The sequence below is a fragment of the Ceratotherium simum genome, chromosome 17, assembly GCF_057802395.1.
Source record: "Ceratotherium simum simum isolate JZ-2026a chromosome 17, ASM5780239v1, whole genome shotgun sequence".
Lineage (NCBI taxonomy): Eukaryota > Metazoa > Chordata > Mammalia > Perissodactyla > Rhinocerotidae > Ceratotherium > Ceratotherium simum.
Genome location: NC_141916.1, coordinates 47,925,821 through 47,944,202, shown reverse-complemented (window position 1 = coordinate 47,944,202; position 18,382 = coordinate 47,925,821). Strand labels below are relative to the sequence as shown.

General features: G+C 41.1%; 1 protein-coding gene across 1 annotated transcript in view; it reads right to left on the bottom strand.

Moving 5' to 3' along the window:
* Positions 1-9,952, bottom strand: part of LRP6 (LDL receptor related protein 6) — a 177,891-nt gene extending 167,939 nt beyond the window's left edge. Inside the window, exon 1 of the mRNA XM_004435377.3 lies at positions 9,702-9,952. Within this exon, the coding sequence (XP_004435434.1) occupies positions 9,702-9,756 (55 nt within the window). The 5' untranslated portion in view covers positions 9,757-9,952. The remainder of the gene's footprint in view (positions 1-9,701) is intronic.
* Positions 9,953-18,382: the final 8,430 nt, after the last annotated feature.

Here is an 18,382-nt window from a genome sequence, read left to right as displayed (position 1 = left end):
TGGTTTGCATGCCACAAAAACAACCAAACTTTCTTGTCAACTGCATTATTTTTTATAACAAACTCTTATCAGATCTTTCACTTTTAAAATTATTAGTAAAAAGTTAATCACCACCATTTTAAGTCTTTTGTCACCTACAGATAGTTTTTTTGTTTTACTCTGATACTTCCCTGAAAGTGCTTACAAATCAGCTACAAGCCAGAGCACTTGTGTTCAACAAGAAAAAGACTGTTGAAAAAGGACTATACCAGGTACTCTTGGGCACAAGCTTCTGATGGCATCACTTAAATAACTTTGAGACATATCAGTACATTGAGTCAGGATTTCCAAAAAGTTAATGGAGAAGCAGGTGGCTTCACGACACTGCTAACCCAAGATCTAGCAGAACAAGAATTAATTACATACGACTGAATAAACTGATGAAGGATGATTATAGGTTTTGTTTAAAACACTGCTGATGCTTTAATGTCCTATTTTCTAGATAGAAGGAACTCTCTTCTCTTAAGCCATCTATAACTCATTAACAATTTAAGCAGACTATGCTTTGGTAAACAGAAATAAAACATTTATCTTTTTCTCCCTCCCTGCATCTCCCATAATTCAAAAATCTCTTACTGACTATTCTTATTTTCATGGCAATATAGTTATGTGTGCACAGATTCAATAAAAAAGTCTGTCCAACTAGTTGGAAATATCGGTTAGCAACCAAGGTTTTGACTGGAACGCCATATTTGAAAATGGTGCTCATTTAATCAGACATAACCAGACACTTTTAAGGAGCTATGGTTGACTTTATGGAGCCAATGCCCACAGTCCTCTTGGGAAAACCAGACTGGTACCTGCCTTACAGAGTTCACGGCCTTACAGGTGAAGCAAGGAAGGTCACTTCCAAGCAGGAATCCTACGATATTTTGGAAACCTCAGGAGTTCACCCAAATCTATTGGTACTGCAAGTGAAACCTGGTGGTGAGTTCTTGACATGGCTCCCTGACCTCAAGAGGCTTTTAAAAGTCCAACCTCAGATTCCTTATAAAAACTTCCAGCAAAGGAAACTTAAAAGGCCTACAACTACATAAATAATCAGGCCAAATCTAATGAGATCAACTTCACAATGACTCTCATTCTATATCCTGTTATGTACTGAATGTCTGTGTCCTCCCGAATTCATATGTTGAAACCCTCCCCCATCATGTGATGATATTAGGAGGTGGGGCCTTTGGGAGGTAATCAGATGAGGTCACGAGGGTGGAGTCCTCATGAATGGGATTAGTACACTTATAAGAGTCAAGAGACAGCTTGCTTCCTCTCTGCTCTGTGAAGATACAAACAGAGGTTGGCAGTCTGCAATCTCTTCTCTTCTGCAAACTCTTCTGGAAGAGGGTACTCACCAGAACCTGACCATGCTGGCACCCTGATCTTGGACTTTCAGCCTCCAGAACTGTGAGAAATAAATTTCTGTTGTTTATAAGCCACCCAATCTACAGGGGGACGGACCAAGTGCTCACAACTGCCTATTACCTATCTACCGACTTAGCTTGACCAAACTTTAGTCAGGCTTTTCTCCTCTCCCACAAGCCCCTAAACTTTGGCTTGCCCAAAGCTTAAGGAAGTAGATGCAGAACTTCCACCCTTAACAACTCATTCCAAGCTTCAGCTGACCACAGAGAAAAAAAATTTCCAGTTAAACTATCTTGATTGTGCAATCTGCTCACCCCCATCCACTTGGCCCACACCCCTCCAAAGTTTCAGCTAGCCCTGCTTACCCTCTCTAAAAAAGAAACGTTTTTCTGTTTGATTTTGAGATGCCTGCAGACCTTTCGTTCAGAGCATTCTCCCTGCTGCAATAATCCTTTCAAATAAAGTCTCTCCTTACCTAAATCCAGATGTCTTATTTAACAGTACTATGACAAACCACCTATTTGCAAATTCCAAAATTACATTAATATTTATTTTCCTCTATCAAAAGTGATCGGTATCATTTTTCAAAACCATAAAAAGGCCCAGGGAAAATTAGGTACACACAGAAAGCACTGCATGTAAAATTACTGTCCAGAGTACCAGCAATCTGACCTTAGGTTAGTCATTCATCTTTCTAATTTATAAAACGAAGAAGTTGGGCCAGGTAATTTCTATTTTCCCTTCTATGCTATTAATCTAGATACGAATTTGGTAAAAAGGTTTAACTCAATTATTCTTCAGTTAATACACAGAAATGAGACACTGGTAAACCACTGAGTGCTTCTCCAACAGAAAAACAGGAACTTAGATTTTTTTGTCTATTTCTGTAACTTCAAAAGTGGAGATTTCAGAAATAATTTCTGAAGATAAAGATTCCAATGATCAAACCCACACTCATTTGAAAGTACTTCATATAACCATACAATGGAATACTATTCAGCCATAAAAAAACGAATAGAGTACTGATACATGCTACAACACGCATGAACCTTAAAAACATAATGCTAAGTGAAAGAAGCCAGATGCAAAAGGCCACATATTATATGATTCCATTTATATGAAACGTTCAGAACAGGCAAATCCATAGAGACAGAAAGTAGATCAGTGGTTACTATAGGCTGAGGGGAAGGAGAAATGGGAAGTGACTGGTAAGGGGAATGGGGTTTCTTTTGAGGGTGATGAAAATGTTCTGGAATTAGATAATGGTAATGGTTGTACAACCTTATAAATATATACAAAATATATATTTTATAAATACATAAAAACCACTGAATTGGACACTTTACAATGGAGAACTTTATGGTATGTGCATTACGTCTTTTAAAAAAACTAGACTAAAAAAGTACTTAGGCACACTAATTATATTATCAATGCAATAGTTATATCCTAAAACCAGAAAACACATTACATAATCCACACTTCAAATTCAACCTCAGATATAAACATGCTTATTTTTTTCTGATTAGTATGATTAATTTTCCATATCTCATCTGTGCTAAAAAAAAAACTTTATAGTAGTTACAAATTTATAACTTAATGTCTAATAAATGATTTGAGACAAAACACAAAATGAAGATCCAAATTAGACTGTAGGAATGTCACTAAAATTTACATCTTTTTATATTGCTTTAAATGTGAAATTTAGAATACCTAATATGAGCAATGCTCAGGTACCTGGTGGTATACTAAGGAAAATGTTCTGTTCTTAAAACACTTTACCTAAGAGCTATTGTCTTCATTGGCATAAATCAAGAAACTGTTACAAATAAAGACCATATAATGTGTAGCTAAGAGTTCATGCTAATGAAGTTCAGCTGTTAGCTTTTTCAGACTTGCAAAATATAGTATCTTTAAATTGGATACATTTATGGATATATTTAAATTACACCTCCCAATAAAGCTGGCCAATAATGAGGAAGACTCCTATCCCTATATCCTTTACTAGATGCGGCTTTGGTCTAAGAGTGATAAAGTGATGACAACCAAGTCTGTTACAGAAAATGGCCTCCTGGTCAAACGTACATAATTTGATAAACGTACAGTTTTCCAATATCTGGGTGACTATTTTCTTAAAAAACATGACTTCTGATGATCACGTTCACCACTGCATTTTTATTTTTATTGAAAATCTAATTAACAACTTTAGGCCTGGCATCAATAACTTAAAAATTCACTTAATTAATGTTTTTTTTGCCTAAAAATATGATTTCATTTGCATCCCCAATCTCCTGGTCCTTCCAAGCAAGGTATCACAGAAACAAAAACTAGCAAGTTATATTACAGCTAATAGGATCAGAGCATCAAAGTACCAGTAATTTTCACCAAATAGAGCCCAGGCACATTTTAATATTTTCCAGTCTGACATCTGAATGTCTTGAACCTTTTGTGAGGGTAGTCACTGCCACAAATAACACGAACACCTTGAGAAACAAAAGCATGTGCCAATGATATCAAATAACACTGTTTTCCTTACATTTAAGACAAAATATATTTTAAATGAATAATTTCAAGGACAAATATCCTATTCTTAGGTTGCCTAATCCATGTATTTGACTGAATTTCACAATTATTCACATGAAGCAGTGTTCTGTTCATTAAGATAAGGCTTATTTTATAGAAGATACATAAAGACTGTTACACAAAGAGTGAAACACGCAATAAAGGAATCAGTATAGCATTTACTCATCCTACAGGGCGAAGTCTATCAATTGAATAATTTTAATTATTGTAAATAAATAACACAATAATAAAATTTCTTATCTAGCCAATGTTTTGATAAAATTATATTGCCCATACTTAACTCTTAAGTAAATAAGTATCACAATCAACTGACCTATTTATCCTCTAGCTTATTTACAATAATCACCTAAACCAATGTTCAAGTTGCAATCCTTTACAACGTAAAATTAATTTAGCAGATAGTGGCTTGTTTATATAAAACAAAATAGAAAATATTGGAAGTAAAAGATTTCATGCAGCTTTTGTTTCAGTTGCAGAACAGTCAAAAAAAAGTCTAAAAACCACTGGCCTACAACTATTGACTGCCTAAAACAGTGCTCAGGACTTAAATGTTTTACTGGTCTTTCTTGAGCATTAATGTTTCTTTTAATTTAGCCACCTTAATAAAAGCGACCATTTATTCGAATTCTACTATTGACTGTGTACTGCACTATCCCTTCATAAACCTTACCTCATCAGTTCTCACGGAATTCTTGTAAGGTTTTATCCTCATCTAACAGGAGAGAAAACTAAAGCTAAGTAACTCGACCAAGGTTATGTAACATGGTAGAAGCTTTGAACTCGGTTTGTCTCTCAACAAAGCCCATACCTTTCTGCTACTGTGCCCCTCTTTACAATCTTCTCTGAATATAAACTTGCAATAAAATTTTCACGATGAAAATGGATTTTCTCAGAGTAGTTACTTACCCATGGCCTAAAAAGAACTACAACCTGTGTTGTTTTTCCAATATATTCAAATTATAAGCTCACATAAAACATTTTCCATTCATATACCCCTTCACAGAATCTTCTTTGATATTCTAAAAAGACAGTTTTTTCTGATAGCCAAAGCATGTATAACTATAGGGAAACAGTATTTCAGTTCAGCAAATGGAAAAATCTCCAGTTAAAGAAAAAAAAAAAAAAAGGGCCAGCCCAGTGGCATAGTAGTTAAGTTCACGCACTCCACTTCGATGGCCCGGGGTTCGCAGGTTCGGATCCCAGGCTCGGACCTACACACTGTTCATGAAGCCATGCTGTGACAGCGTCCCATATACAAAATAGAGGAAGGTGGGCACAGATGTTAGCTTAGGGCCAATCTTCCTCAGCAAAAAGAGGAAGATTGGCAACAGATGTTACCTCATGGCCAATCTCCCTCACCAAAAACAAAAGGGGGCAGGGGGCCGGGCCAGTGGCGTACTGGTTAAGTTCACATGCTCCGCTTCAGCGGCCTGGGGTTCACAGGTTCCAATCCTGGGTGCACACCTACGCACCACTTACCAAGCCATGCTGTGGCAGGTGTCCCACACATAAAGTGGAGGAAGATGGGCATTGATGTTAGCCCAGGGACAATCCTCCTCACAATAAAAGAAAAAAACAAATTCTCTGAAAAACTGAACCACGGGAACTCACTGTTAGGCCTGATGATAACAATGAGCCAGAACTTTCAAGTTTCATAACTGGTCAACTTGTTCCCTAGCCAAATGAGCAAACATAAAGCCAAGTAAGTAGGGATTAAAGTATCAGATTCAACTATATGAAAGTGTCATCAAATATCAATTCACATGAATCAACCTAATACTTAAAGGGTTATCTAGCCCAGCTTCTATCCAAGCGTGTTGCTTGGAACAAAGATTCCATAGAATGGTTAAAAGGATTTATGAACAAATTCACTGTCGAGTTTGGGAAATAGTGGGTTAAACAAAGTTAAAATCGGTCTCTTTACCTCAGGATCTCTCAGAGCCTTTAATGTGTTAACATGAGTTATGAATCTCCAAAAGAAGGATTCATTATCCTAATGAAGATAATAAAGTACACAGAGATTAAGTCACTTATCCAAGGTCACTAATGGCAAACTCAGAACCAGAATCTAGTTCTCCCGATTCCACTCCAAAATTCATTCTACCTCCCCAAGACACTGTTATATCCGAAAGTAAAGCAAAAACTTTTCCAAGGACTGCTTCTATAAAACTATCAAATGAGAAACACTAGTGTCTGGACCGGCCCCGTGGCTTAGCAGTTAAGTGCGTGCGCTCCGCTGCTGGTGGCCCGGGTTCGATCCTGGGCGCGCACCGACGCATCGCTTCTCCAGCCATGCTGAGGCCACGTCCCACGTACAGGAACTAGAAGGATGTGCAGCTATGACCTACAACTATCTGCTGGGGCTTTGGGGGGAAATAAATAAATAAAATTAAAAAAAAAAAAGAGAGAAACACTAGTGTCTTGTGCTGACAGTATTTACCAACACCCCACCAAAACAAATAACAACAACAACAAAAAGGAAAGTAGCAAAGAATTTTTATAAAACAACAAAAGCCTCCTCAAAGTAAGCTGGGATACAGTATTTACAGATCATACACATATTCCAAAACTTATAATCTTATAAAAATATTTCCTCTAAAAAGCCAGAGATATAATCATTTCTAATCAGTACCTGGATGGAACTAAGAGAATGGTAAGAAGGGCAAACCAGCTTGTGAGGTCCATTAGAGCAGGGATCCTGTCTATTTTCCTCACCACTATATCATCAGAGCCTGATATATTAGTAGGTATTCCATACATATTTGCTAAAAGAATGAACAATAAGTCCCTGCTCTACCATTAATTAGCTGTAGGATCTTGATCAAGTAATAATCTCTAAACCTGAGTTTCCCTACTTGCAAATGAAGCGGTTAGACCAGAACGATCAAGATCTCTTCTACCTTTAAGAATTTGTGAATCTTATACAAATTAGTTTCAAATTTCCAGCATTTGAGAATATGCCCACAGTCAAAAATTATAACAGAAAATAACATCTGCAAAGCACTTTACATTCATTACGTCATTTAATATGCCAAATAAACCGGCAAATTAGTCAGATAGGTATTACCCACATTTTACAGGAAAACAAAATGAGGCCCAGAGAAATTAACTGACAAGACCAGAAACACAAAATTATTGAGTAATGAAGCTTGGACTTTATACCCAAGATTTTAGTTTTGAAATCCCCAAATCTTTCCAATGCAACTTGTCCTCCGATGACAGGGACAGGGAGGCAGCCCAGATGATGACAGCATTATTCCCCAGCTTTCAGCTATTGATTTAACAGGGGTATAGGACAAAACATCTCCCAAATTCTCATCACCCCATCTTCCCAATGTTAAAGCTCCAACTCTTCTGTGAGGAAAAGTCTTTTTTTTTTTTTTTTGTGAGGAAGATCAGCCCTGAGCTAACATCTGCCAATCCTCCTCTTTTTGCTGAGGAAGACTGGCCCTGGGCTAACATCCGTGCCCATCTTCCTCCACTTTATGTGGGACACCGCCACAGCATGGCCTGACAAGCGGTGCGTCGGTGCGCGCCCGGGATCCCAACCCAGGCCGCCAGCAGCGGAGCGCGCGCACCCAACCGCTAAGCCACGGGCCGGCCCAGTGAGGAAAAATCTTAATGCAACAAATTCATCACCTATTTCTCCTTGGAATCCAAAGTTAACTAATATAATTATTATAACAGAGGATGACATTATCAAGGAGTGAAAAGAATCTAAATTATGAATAAAAATCTTTCACATCAAGATAGTTGAAGTTCAAATAACATGTACACACAGTTAAGTACTGTTAAATTCAAATACCACCTGATACCATTATTACGCTACATTTAAAATGAGAGCTCCACTTTTGGAAACTTTGTTTGCTAGTGTAAATGAGGCAATTTAAACTATTAGCTCTTTTAGGTCTTGTTACATAAAACCACACTTCAACACGTTACTTCAAGTGCAACTTCTCTCAACTCCAGCAATGAAAAAAAACCGACTCTAGGCTCAGACTTGGTGTTAAAATAAATAAATAGCATTTACATCACTCCCTTCCTCTCCAAGAAATACAACTGGGCAACCAGAAACATCCCGGGTTATGGGTTTAGAGTTCTCCAAGATTCTAACCAATCAGCTGACTCTCATATTTCTTAACTCTATTAACCTTCTGTCTTAAAATATATACTTATTCTTATGTCAAATATAATTGTTTCTCACAACTATAGCAAAATTCCCTCTCAACAGGGAGTATACTATAATAAACATATACTTACTTATTAAACCTCTAAGTTCATAACACTGCATTAAATTCTCTGTCAAGACAATTAAATGAGCACTATCTTTCTGGGATTTACATGTGTAAATAGTTCATAATAGGCTTACCGTGAGTCCTAATTATTAAGTAGATATAACATGCAAACGTAATAATTCCGCAGAAGAGTACAGAAAAAAGTTCCTCAAAAAAAAAAAAAGTCAATCTCTCCCATCCAAAATAAATATATACACACAGAAACGGCATGTCTCATTTATTGCACAGGATCATTGGTTACTATTGTGTTCTGCAAACTTCAGTAAGTTTTGGAGGCTTAACAAACGTTTAGCTTGTTAAATTAATAGCTAAAATCTTCATAGACTCAAGGGGTCCCATACCTGAAAAGAACTGACCATGAGGACAAGTGAGAACTGTAACAAAACCAAAGCTACAAGCCACTGCATCCATCAGTACTTAAATTCCTCTGCTGGTAAACACTCAACAGCATCAGACTCATCACCACTTCAACACTGATAAGTTTGAGAGCTGCCGAAATCTTGCAGACCAGTCAAAAACCTTGGTGAACTGTCACAAAATAAAAGTCAGAGCGTATGTGACAGCTTTGCAGGCCAATTCCAAAAACCACCAGACCATCGAATTTATGCGATTCTCGGAGCAAATTATCCAGAATAGCCTGTGTTATTTACCAAAGTGCCAAGCAGTCCCCAGGGGAGCGCAGCAAATGATAACTTAGGTCCCAGGACAGGCTCCTCTTCACACATGGATAACTTTCCTACTTAGTGCCAAGTGTACACTTGCACGCTCCGAAAATAGGGGCAGGTCCTGCACATCAGGGGTAACAAGGGCAACGTTTCTATTTTATTACGGGCTGAGGCTCCCAAGAGTCCCAAGGCTGAAACGCTCGACCTATATAACCTCGGAGTCACTTCCCAACTGTGCCCTCACCCAGGATCATTATATCCCCCACGGAAGCCAATTATTAGTTGTTACACGGCCTGGAAAAATAGGAAGAGGGCTCTCAAAGTTCACATAAGAGACACGGGAAAGGTGGGGGCTTCGAGAGGGAAGGCCAACGTTAAAGCATCTTGGGCTCGAACATGTTAAAAGCCAAAATACATACAAAGACCCTTCTTGCGGACTCCAGGCAGAAGGGGACACGCAGACCCTCAGTCATTCCAAGAGAAAGGGGCTCCAGGGGGTCACCAAGCCAGGCAGCCCGGATCGAGGCTCCGATCTGTCCAGATAAGGTCGGGAAACCTAGGCGGGGGTCTGCATGGTGGCCCGGCGGGGCGCACAGCCCCTTCTCCCGGGCCCCCTTCTCGCTCCTTCCCCACCACCAGGCCTCTCCTCTCTCCTCTTCCCCTTCTCCTCCCTCCGTCCCTCCCCTCCCCCCAGACACACACACCAGGCCACCTCCCCCCCAAATCCCACCAACTTTCCCGTCCCCCTCCCCGTTCTTCCCACCTCTCAGGAGCACACAGAAACTGCAGGCCAGGAGGCTCCTCAGGACGGCCCCCATCTTCCCTTCTCGCGTTCTCTCCTCTCACCGGCGAGGGGCGGCCAGACCAGGGGGAGGCGAGGAGCCGGGGCGGCCGCCGCAGCGGCAGGTCTGCATGCTCATGCTTCCCAGCTTTCCAGAGAGAGAAGAAAGAAAGGGGCACGTCAAGGCTCCGCGCGCGCCGCCGCCGCCGCCCTCTCTAGCGCGCCGCTCTGCCCGGGGCTCGCGCGACGCCAGCGTCTGCTCCCATCCCGCCGCCTCCTCCCCTGGCGCCCCGCTTCCCCCGCGCAGCTCCTCATTCAGCCTCTTCCTCTCACGCAGCGGCGCAGGGATACGGCCGGCCGCCGCCGCCGCCGCCGCCGCCAAAGTCTCCCTGCGCGCGGACGAGCCCCCTCCCTCGGCGCCGCCTCCCGTGCGGTTATGAAAAGAAGTGGGGGCCGCGCGCACGGCCTCTGCTTGGCGACCCCGGGAGATCTGCCGGGCGAGCAGAAGCGAGCTGGAGGCGCAAGACTGCCAGGCGGCGCATTCCAATGGGATTCTTTCCCGAGCCGGCCGCTCCGGCCCTCCCCGCGGAGGGCGTGAAGCGACGTCGAACAACACAGGAGCCGGCGTGGTCGGGACTTCTTTCTGCGGCTCGGCCGGGCCGCCGCCTGCTCTGTTCTTTGTGCGGCCGGCGCCTGCAGAGCCAGGTGCAGCTCTTGGTCCACGCCGGCTGCCACCTGGGCCGGAGGAAGGGGTGGCGGGCCCGGGGCCGCGGAGCTGCAGGTCCACGCTCCCGGAGCCCCGCGGATCCCGACACGGGGTGAAGAGCTCGATCTTCAGGGTTGGAAATTGGTGTAAGCATCTTTTTTCTTTTTTTAAGGAAAATAAAAACTAATGCTGCTTGCACCAGCTTTAAACGTGGATCTAGTGAACGGTGTTCAAACGCCAACTCAAACTGAGATTTGTATTTTCTCCTGGCTTCCCAGAACTACAGAGTGCCCCCAGAATTAAGTCCGACAAGAACTAACGATTTCTAAACCGGTGGATAAAATTCCAAAATAAATGCGTCAACACCTAAGACAGAGCAAAGGGACAATTGATCAGGACTGTATTAGGGATTTTACAAGTTGCTTTGAATGATGACTGTTTGGCATGTTTTGATGATCAGTTCCCAGCTTGAGAAGGAAAGGATTCCCCAGAATGTCAGACTCTGATTTTGCACAGCCTCTGCTATTCTCCGTGCACAGGGCGTTCAGGAGTAACGGCCCAGACGGCCCCTGCAATCACGTGGCAGCTTCAGTCTAGGAGGGCACTCCACCGCCAGTTGACCGTAATGCAGCCATCAGGTGCATTCTGCCCAGCTGTCACACGCCCTTACCTGGGGGCAGATGGGCGAGGAGGTGGAGCTACTCCCGCAATGTTACCAAAATCTCAGAGACATTGGAGTTCACCAAGTGCTTGCACACACGTTATAAGATTTGAACTCAAAACTCCCCTGGAGTAAGGCGGATTTTGTTATTTATCATTCTCACTGCACAGAGAAGGAAAATGAGAACCTGAGGCGTTCAGTGACTTACCCAAGGCCACTCAAGTAGTGAATAGCAGGACTCGAACCCAACCCAGGTCTTCCCATTACGGACACTCTGCTCCTTCCAACAAAGGCACGCTGAACCAAGGGGATGCCTGTGTGTCATCAGACAGAAGGGCAGAAACAGCCAAATCACTTTCCCCTAAATTCACCAGCGAAAGGCTAACCGCCACTGATTTAAATTATCTTCTTCCAAGAATCGCGTCAGGACTCTGCGAGTTTTGTATTCTAGTCTCCTCAAAACAAATAACTGAGAACCAGGTTTTTCAACAATAGCCTAGAGAATGTATTATGGTGAAGCTAGTGAGGCTGCGGAGACACCATGATGTAGCAGGGAAGGCATGAGCTTTGGAATGAGGGTTAGTATCCAGACCCTCCCAGTTACTAGATGTGTCATTCAGACATATTTACATACACTGCACCTCAGTTTTCTCCTCTATATAATGGGGATAATACCTCCTTCAGGCTTGTGGTAGATATTAAATTAAATAATATATATAAACTGCTCAATATATAATAGGTGCTCGATAAATGATCATTCCCTTTCTCAGCTCCTTCAAGGGGAATGGTATCATAGTAACTTGGAATCCTTGGGAAATAATGGGAGAGAGAGGACAATTACATGCTCGAGATGTTTATTCCAGGATTATTTATAATTGGAGGTAGAGAACTGTGAAGCTAATGAAAATTAACCCTCAGGACCCCTCACTTTCACAGTTCTCTTCCGAAGCCCAGGGAGGAGCCCCAACAATGTGTTTACATGGTCCTATTTGCAAAAGTAAGATAATTTTGTGTGCTTTTTCTGAAAACATTCCTCAAAATTATATAAATTTCAAGTCCCACAAAACCTGGATCTGTTCCTATTTATCGTAGAAAACTCATTTACAACTTAGGTCTCTTTAGGCTGTCAACCTAAGTAGGGGAATGAGGTATTATATTCCAACAATGTTGGAAAATGTTTACAATTAGTTAAGCTTAAAAAGATGAACGTGCATGTACATTTTAACTTCAGCTATGTAAAATATGAATGTATATACATGTGTAACATAAACACATATATAATCACATATTTGAGCAAAGACCAAAAGTAAATGTGCTAAAACAGGGATTAAGATGGTGAAATAATATGAGATTTACTTTATTTTTCTGTTCTTAAATTTCCTTTAGTGTATTTTTTACAATTTTTAAGGTACTTAAGTGGAAATCTATAGCTTAAGCTTAAGCCCTAGCGAAGATGCTGTTCTTCCTACCTAATTTGTTTTCGTATTCATTCAAGAGCCTATTAAAAATACTCAGTGCCTGTCACTATGTTAAGTGCTGGGGATGCAGAGATGAGATTAATCATAGTCCCTACCCTCAAGAAACTTACAACCTGTTTTGGAAACGCTAATTATTAAAACAAATAATTAAAATGTTAAAATTGCTATAGTGCAAGTTTGTACCATATCAACAAGAAACTCAAGTGCAGAAGCACTTAAGTCTGCCTGAACAATTTAAAGAAGAGAAAATAACCTTGGAGCTGAGTCTTGAAATATAAATCGGAGTTCATCAGGCCAAGAAGACTGACAAGGAATTCCAAGCAGAAGGATAGCAGGTGCAAAGGCACTGAATTATTAGAGAGCTTGGCATGTTGGGGATTTGAAAGGAGATCCATGTAGCTGAAGCATAGGGTGCTTTTAGACAGTGTCAGGAAATGAGGCAAGACCGTAAGTAGGTATTGGATAATAAAGAGCTTTGTAATTCATGCTAAGAAGTTTAGATTTTAGCCTGTTGATGATGTAGACACTGAAGGATTTTTCTTACGGTGGAGAATTGATTTGCATGTTAAATAATTTCTCTGGTAACAGTGTAGATAATAGAAGGGAGGAAGGCAAAAAGTAGGAAGACCAGTGAGGAAGTTATTTTTAGTATGAAAGCAAGGGTCAGGACAGCAGCACTGGGTGTTGAAAAGAGAGGATGGATTTCAGGACTATGAGATGAAAACAGCAGGTCTTGGTAACCTATCAGTGAATTGAGAGAGAGAGTAGTCTAGGATGAATTTCCAGGTTTCTAAGTTATGCACGGCAGTGAATGAGAGTCTCATTTTCTAAGAAAAGAAATGCATAAGGAGTATTTCAAGATGGGGCGTTGATAAGTTGAACAATGGGTCTTTTATATTGGCAGTGTCTGTAAAATATCCAGCTGGAGATGTCCAGTAGACAGTTTTGATATAGAAGTTTGGACTCAGGAGAGGAAAGGAAAACACAGCTCTCAGTGATGATGGTGGAGCTTGTATACCACCCAATCCGGGGGACATACTGTAGAATATTAAATCGTGATTGAGTAGTTATTACCACAGTTTTGTGGACAATGACAGTCAGACGTCTTCAGGAAGGGAAACTCTTTTCTAATTCAGGTGAATTCACCCTTGAACCACCTCATTGGTGGCTGGAGGGTAGAGATTATAGTTGAAACCATAAACTTACCTAAGGAGAGAATAGAGCGTTTAGCGTGACTAGAAAAGTGAGCCAGGGCAGAACCATGTGATATACAAGTATCTAGGAATAAATAGAAGAAGAGAAGCTACAGAAAGAGACCAAAAGAGGCAAGTGTAAAACTGGTTGAAAGTGTTGCCTTGAGAGAAGGTGTGTCAATAATGGCAAATACAGTAGACAGCAGAGAAGTCTGCTAATAGAAGCACTGAAAAGAGGCCATTGTGACCTATAACTTCCCAAAACGTCATTGATGGGACCATACGTTATGCCAACATTTTAGGAAAGCAATCTAGGAGTAAAATATACACACTTTTTACACTAGAATCCCACTTCTTGGAATTTATCCACAGAAATAAAAGTTTATAGAGATATGCATACATAGATATTTATTATAACATCGTAATAGAAAACAAACAAAACAAAAAGGAAGCCTATAAAAATGGCAGTTTTATATGGTTCGACCTAATCAAAAGAACCTGAATGCATTTCAATTGTTAAATAAATAATGGTATACCCTTATGTGGCATTCTGTACAGCTGTTAAAAAGAATTATATATATTGATCTGGAAGTGTAACCATGATATGTTGTTAATTGATAAGCAAGTTAGAGAATAATATGTACAATGTGATGGAATTTTTGTTTACAAGAAAAGAAGGAATGAAAGGAAGGAGAAAGGGAGATAAGAAAAGGGGGAAATCGTATGTACTTGCATACCTGTCTGTTTTGGATTTCGATGGACAAAGCAAAAAGTGTGAACGGTAAACATGTAATTGAGTGGACACTCAGCGGAGTATACTTACAGGAGGTAGAGGGAGACTTAAATCTACTTCAGAGACTTTATTATTTGAGATGCTATGAGGACCATTATTACTTTTTTAATTCAAATGGCTGGTTTGGGTTTTTTTAAATCACTAATAAACTTAAAGTGAACAAAATAGTCATTGTGACTTGAGCCGAAGCAATTTCAGCAGAGTTGTGAGAGCCAAAGCAAGAGTGCAGGGAATTGAGAAATGAATGGGAAATGGGAAGGGAGGACAGTGGTTTTTCCAGAATTTTGTTGTTAAAGGCAAGGGAGCAATTGGATGGCTGGAAAGGAACTTGGAGGTGGAGGAACTTGGGGGTTGACTTGGTTAGGGTTGATTGGTTACTTTGTTTTTAAGTTTGAGAGGAACACAATCATATTTATAACCTGAAGTGACTGACCCAAGGAGAGAAAAGTGAGTCGAAGGCTTCCGGGAGGATCTGGAGCCCAGCAGGATGGGTCGGCCTTGGGTGGGAGGGGGAGGAGGACCACCGCTTGTGGATGAGAGGAGAATGAGTGTGCCCATCCAAGGCTGCTGACGTTTCAGCTCCCTTCCTCCTGCTCCAGTATCTCAGGCTTGTCCCAGAGGCCCTAGGAGGGACCCTGGCAATGAGTTAACATGGTCATATGTTTTTATAACATTTCCAGAAGTAAGGCATTTTTTGTATTCATTTTCTTTAAAATTCCCCAGTTGTACATGCTCAGGCACCACAAACCTGAATCTGCCCCTGGTAGCTATAAATAGGTTTTGGGGGGAGGAGAAAGTGGAGAGAAAAATTGAACAGAGTTCACATTAGATTGCATTTATTTTCTTTATAAACAAAAAGCAAAGTTAATGTGTTCAGAGTGAAGTAAAAAAGAATCTGATAGGGGCTTGAGGAAAGTGATGAAGATTTGGAAGAGCTGCTGATGGAAATGGAAGAGAGAGCTAACGAAGGACATGTTATGGGATTCCGTGACATCAGAGAGGGTGCTCCTGCAACTGGTTACCACAAATTTGGTGGATCCCGTGAAGAGTGGTCTTCTTGCCTCTATTTTTCCATCCTTGAATGGAAATAATATTTGTTTCCAGCTACAGCATGAGAATATTGCAGGGGATGCCTAAGAGAAACTCATTATAATTTGAAAAGAAGTATATTTTGTTTCTGATAATATTTTTTTACTATTTCAACATTAGCTATATAAACCCCAAGTAAAACCTAATAAAATTAAAACATGAACAATGAATAAAAACACTGCACATTGAAGTACTTAGGTTAGCCCCAGCAGGATGAGAGGACACCTAAGGTATAGGGTACCCTGTCACAGGGAATCAGAGCCAGAGCAGAGAGGAGGGTGTCCATGCAGGGGAGGGGGTGATGGGGGAGTTAGAATATTGGTTACATACAGAGGAATTAACCAAATAAGTAAACACATTAAGGATAATGGAAGCTGGGATTCTAGCTGTTGGAGAAGGGAGTTACAAATACAAGGGAGATACATTGGTGCCAATGTCAGTAAAAATGGTGGAGTAGGTTAATCTAGAGGCCTCTCTTTTCTCAGAAACACTGAAAAAAATGCAAAAACTGTCAGAATCAACTTTATCAGAACCCTAGAAGATAGTCAAAGGTTTACAGCAACCAAGAAAATGCTTATTCAGGAGGATGGTCACTGAAACATGAGAGGAGAGGTTTGTCATGTTTTAACTTACCCTTGCCCGGCCCTCCTTCCCTGGGGCAGCCAGAGTTCCCAGCCCGGGTTCATTGTTCTGGAGGGAGCTGAGTAGATCTTGTTCCCAAGGACTGTGTATGTGTGTGTGTGTTGTGACCTGTTTGGGGGCTCCCTGAAGGACTGATACCAGGGGCTCCCTTTTGTTTCACCTAACTCAGGACTATCCCAGAGCGGAGAAGTGGCTATGTGGAGGAGACCCCTCAAAAACATCGAAAGGCAGACGAATAAACTGCTGTGGCATAAGGTGAAAGATAACAGTTGGGACAAACAATGGATGTGTAGAAAGCCTGGAAAGAAAAGCTGGGGATTCATACACTTGGGAATAAGGGCTTTGGAAAGCTCCTGTGTATAGAGGGGAATCAAGAAAGCTGTGCACATGTCCAGGGCAGGACACATCCTCAGAAAAGACCTAAAAAGACCATAAGCTTTCACCTCTGGCTGATCTTTGGGCTTAGCACAAGTAAGAGTGAAGGCTAAAGCAGTGTTGTAAATGGTCTGACAAGGCCTTGAAGCATTGGCTGCAACATACAGCCAATTTGCAAAGACCTGGAGAGTATTTATATATTTATTTTTGCTCCAGGAGTTTAAGAAAATCTCTGTTAAAACGTTAGCTGACCACTAAGCTAAAGGAACAGAGACTTCAGGGGCCGGCCCCATAGCTTAGCGGTTAAGTGTGCACACTCCGCTACTGGCGGCCTGGGTTCAGATCCCAGGCGTGCACCGACACACCGCTTGTCCAGCCATGCTGAGGCGGCATCCCACATACAGCGACTAGAAGGATGTGCAACTATGACATACAACTATCTACTGGGGCTTTGGGGAAAAAAAGGAGGAGGATTGACAATAGATGTTAGGTCAGAGCCAGTCTTCCTCAGCAAAAAGAGGAGGATTAGCATGGATGTTAGCTCAGGGGTGATCTTCCTCACCAAAAAAAAAAAAAAAAAAAGGAGCAGAGACTTCAGAGATCACGCAAGACAAAGAATACAATCTTTACAAAAATGGTTTAGAAATAATCACTAAATATAAACAAACAACTACAACCCACAGCAAGCAACAACAACAAATCCTGAGAAGGAGGAGAATTCGATTTCCAGAATTACCACATATGTGTAATGTCTGGTTTACAGCAAAAAATTATGAGGCATGTAAAGAAACAAGAAAGTATGGTTTATTCACGGGCAGGGGGTGGGGGTGGTATAAATTAACAGACACTATCCCTGAGGAAGCATAGACATCGGACTTACTAGACAAAGACTTCATTTTTTATTTATTTCTTTTTGTGTGAGGAAGATTAGCCCTGAGCTAACATCCATGCCAATCCTCCTCTTTTTGCTGAGGAAGACTGGCCCTGGGCTAACATCCTGCCCATCTTTCTCCACTTTATATAGGACGCTGCCACACCATGGCTTGACAAGCGGTGCCTCAGTGCACGCACAGGATACGAACCTGGTCTGCAAGCAGTGGAGTGCACACACTTAACCGCTACACCACGGGGCTGGCCTCGACAAAGACTTTAAATAAACTGTCTTAAACATGCTCAGAAAGCTAGAGGAATCCAGGAGAACAATGTCTCAACAGAGAATATCAATAAAGAGATAGAAATTATAAAAAAGGAACCAAATAGTAATTCTGGAGCTAAAAAGTACAATAACTGAAATGAAAAATTCCCTAGAAGAGTTCAACAGCAGATACGAGCAGGCAGAAGAATCACCAAATTTGAAGATAGAACAATTGAAATTATCCAGTCTGAGGAGCAGAAAGAAAATAAAATGAAGAAAAATGAACAGAGACTAAGAGATCTGTGAAACACCATCAAGTGTACTAACATATACGTAATAGTAGTCCCAGGAGGAGAGGAAAGGGAGAGAAAAGGGCAGAAAGAATATTTAAAGAGATAATAGTCAAAAACTTCCCATATTTGGTAAAATACATGAATCCACACATTCAAGAAGCTCAATAGATACAAAGGAGTTACAAATACAGAAACAGAGAAAACTAGAATGGACCCTCTGATACTGTATTACCATCGGATGCATTGATATGAACTCATGGTTTTCAATATATGTGGATAGATATAGAAATAAACATAG